Source organism: Terrapene carolina, unplaced genomic scaffold (genome assembly GCF_002925995.2).
Source record: "Terrapene carolina triunguis isolate 2854851 unplaced genomic scaffold, T_m_triunguis-2.0 Scaffold34957, whole genome shotgun sequence".
NCBI lineage: Eukaryota > Metazoa > Chordata > Testudines > Emydidae > Terrapene > Terrapene triunguis.
The window spans coordinates 198-2,669 of NW_020699308.1; the positions used below are offsets into that span (position 1 = coordinate 198).

Genomic DNA, 2,472 nt, shown 5'->3' on the forward strand with positions numbered 1-2,472 from the left:
TCATAAGACTTGTTCTCCAGCCCCTAGATCCATTTTCTGGCCCTCTTTTGAACTTTTTCTGGTATTTCCACATTCTTCCTGTAGTGTGGACACCAAAACTGGATGTAATATTCCAGCCATGATCTCTCAAACGCTGTGTACAGAGGCAAGATCACTTCCCCACATTTTTATGCATCCAAGGATCACGTTAGCCCTTTTTGCCACCACATCACACTGAAAACTCATGTTGAGTCAATTACCTGTGATGATCTCTATATCCTTCTCAGAGTCACTGCTTTCCACGAGAGCCTCTCCCAACCTGCATTCTTTGTTCCCCGATGTATTACAGGGTGTGGCGGGACGATGACTCACCGGCATGGCGCCTCCTGCCTGTTGTCTCGGGAATTAGCTCTTCCAGCCTGGAGCGCCCTCTGCAGGACGGTGTCTCATCTGCCACTGGCCCCGTGTCCCATCCAGACCCCAGTGCCCTTTGCCCATGGGTTCTGCCCACCATAGTACCCCCTCGCTCTGGGTCTCCCCTCCCAGGGGAACCCCCAACCCTCTAAACCCACCTTGCCTCAGTGGCTACTGCCAGTCATCATCTAGCCCCTGCTCCCTGGGGCAGACTTCAGTCTGTAAACCACTCATCATCGGCAAGGGGGGTTGGACCTGCTTCCTCTGCCTATATCTGGGCTGCCCCTCTGCAGCCCTAGTACCCTTTTGTGGGCCCTTAACTCGGCCTGCAGCCTGGGGCTTAGCTAGGCTGGAGCTCCCCAGCTCCCTCTGCCCTTCCCCAGCACTGCTCCACCCTAGATACCCTTCTCAGCTTCGCAGACAGCCAGGTCCTTCTCTCTACAAAGCTAGAGAGAGTGTGTCTGTGTAAGCTTCTGACCCACAGCCCTCTTATAAGGGCCAGCTGGGCCCTGATTAAGCTGGCCACAGCTGTGGCTGCTTTCCCCATCAGCCTACCTTTTCCCAGCTGCAGCCCTCTCCAGGGCTGCTTTAACCCCTTCAGGGCCGGAGCAGGGTGACTGCCCCGCTACACAGAGATATCCAACTAATCATCAACAATGGAATATAAATTTTATTCTATTTGAAAAGTAAGTACAATAGCAAGAACTTTCAAGTACAAATCACCCTTTCTCAGTGCATAAATACTAGATAGATAGATAGATAGATAGATAGATAGATAGATAGATAGATAATATTATTGTCTTTGAAATAGCCCAAGTCTACTTTTTAGTTTTCTGAGAGCCTCTTTGACCTCATTGTTTCTCAGAGAGTATATGATCGGGTTGAGTGCTGGAGTTATAACTGAATATAGGACAGTGATCACTTTGTCTCTGTCTGGAGAGTAGGCTGAGGAAGGGTGTATGTAGTTGTAAATGGCTGTGGAGTAGTACAAGATGACGACTATGAGGTGGGAGGAGCAGGTGGAGAAGGCTTTCTTCTTGCCTTCCATGGAGCGAATCTTTAAGATAGTTCTCAGGATGAAGAAATAGGACATTAAAGTTATCACACAGCTCCCTATCCCAAAGACTGCATCAGCCAGAAAAGCCAGGGTTTCATTGAGGCTGGTGTCTGAGCAGGAGAGTTTTAGAAATGGTGACAATTCACAAAAGAAATGGTTGATGATGTTCGAGTTGAAGAAAGAAAGCTGGAGCACAAGTCCAGTGTGGACTGCAGAATTGGCCACCCCAATTATCCATATGCCAGCAATTAACCCAACACAAACCTCCTTCCTCATGATGATGGTGTAATACAAAGGGTGGCAGATAGAATATAGCGGTCAAAAGCCATGGCAGCAAGACCAGAACTTCACTTACCAGAGTCCAAGTGAAGAGACAGATCTGTGCAATGCAACCTAAGAGGGCAATGGTCTTCCTGTGCTCCAGAAGGTTGTGCAGCATTTTGGGGATGGACACTGAGATGGATAAAAGGTTTATCAAGGACAAGTTGATGAGCAAGATGTACATAGGGGTGTGGAGCCTGCTGCTAGTAGTAATAGTGAGGACGATGAGGAGGTTTCCAGCAAGGGCTGCCATGTAGATGAAGGTAAATACCACAAAGAGGAACATCTGGTGTTCAGGGAAGCTGGACAGACCCACCAAGATGAATTCTGTGACAGAGGATTGGTTCATCATTTCCGAATCTCCGCTACTCCTCACCTGTCGATATAAATCATCTCACTGGGCCAGACCCTCAGCTGATGTAAATAAGTGTAGCTTTAAGGAAACCCAGAAACCAAAGGAAAAACACTGATTTGCACCAGCTGTGGATTTGGTCTATTTACTCCAATAAAGCGATGTCAGTTTACACCAGCTAGGGGTCTGGCTAATTGATTTCAGTTTAGCTACACCAATTCCTACCAGCTGGCCCATTGACTTAGAAGAACCTAGTATAAATAAGAAGTAACTCCAGTGAAATTAATGGAGTTTCACTGAAATCATCATAGGGGAGATAAGAACGAGGCACATTACACCACAAATTTTA

The 2,472-nt window shown here is 47.5% G+C and overlaps 1 protein-coding gene across 1 annotated transcript; it reads right to left on the minus strand.

The window, feature by feature from the left end:
• Positions 1–1,186: 1,186 nt before the first annotated feature.
• LOC112105691 (olfactory receptor 13G1-like) lies at positions 1,187–2,123 on the minus strand. Its single transcript, XM_024198585.2, is given in 3 exon segments — positions 1,187–1,758; positions 1,761–1,787; positions 1,790–2,123. Coding segments are annotated over 3 exon segments (933 nt in total).
• Between the last annotated feature and the right edge of the window lie 349 nt (positions 2,124–2,472).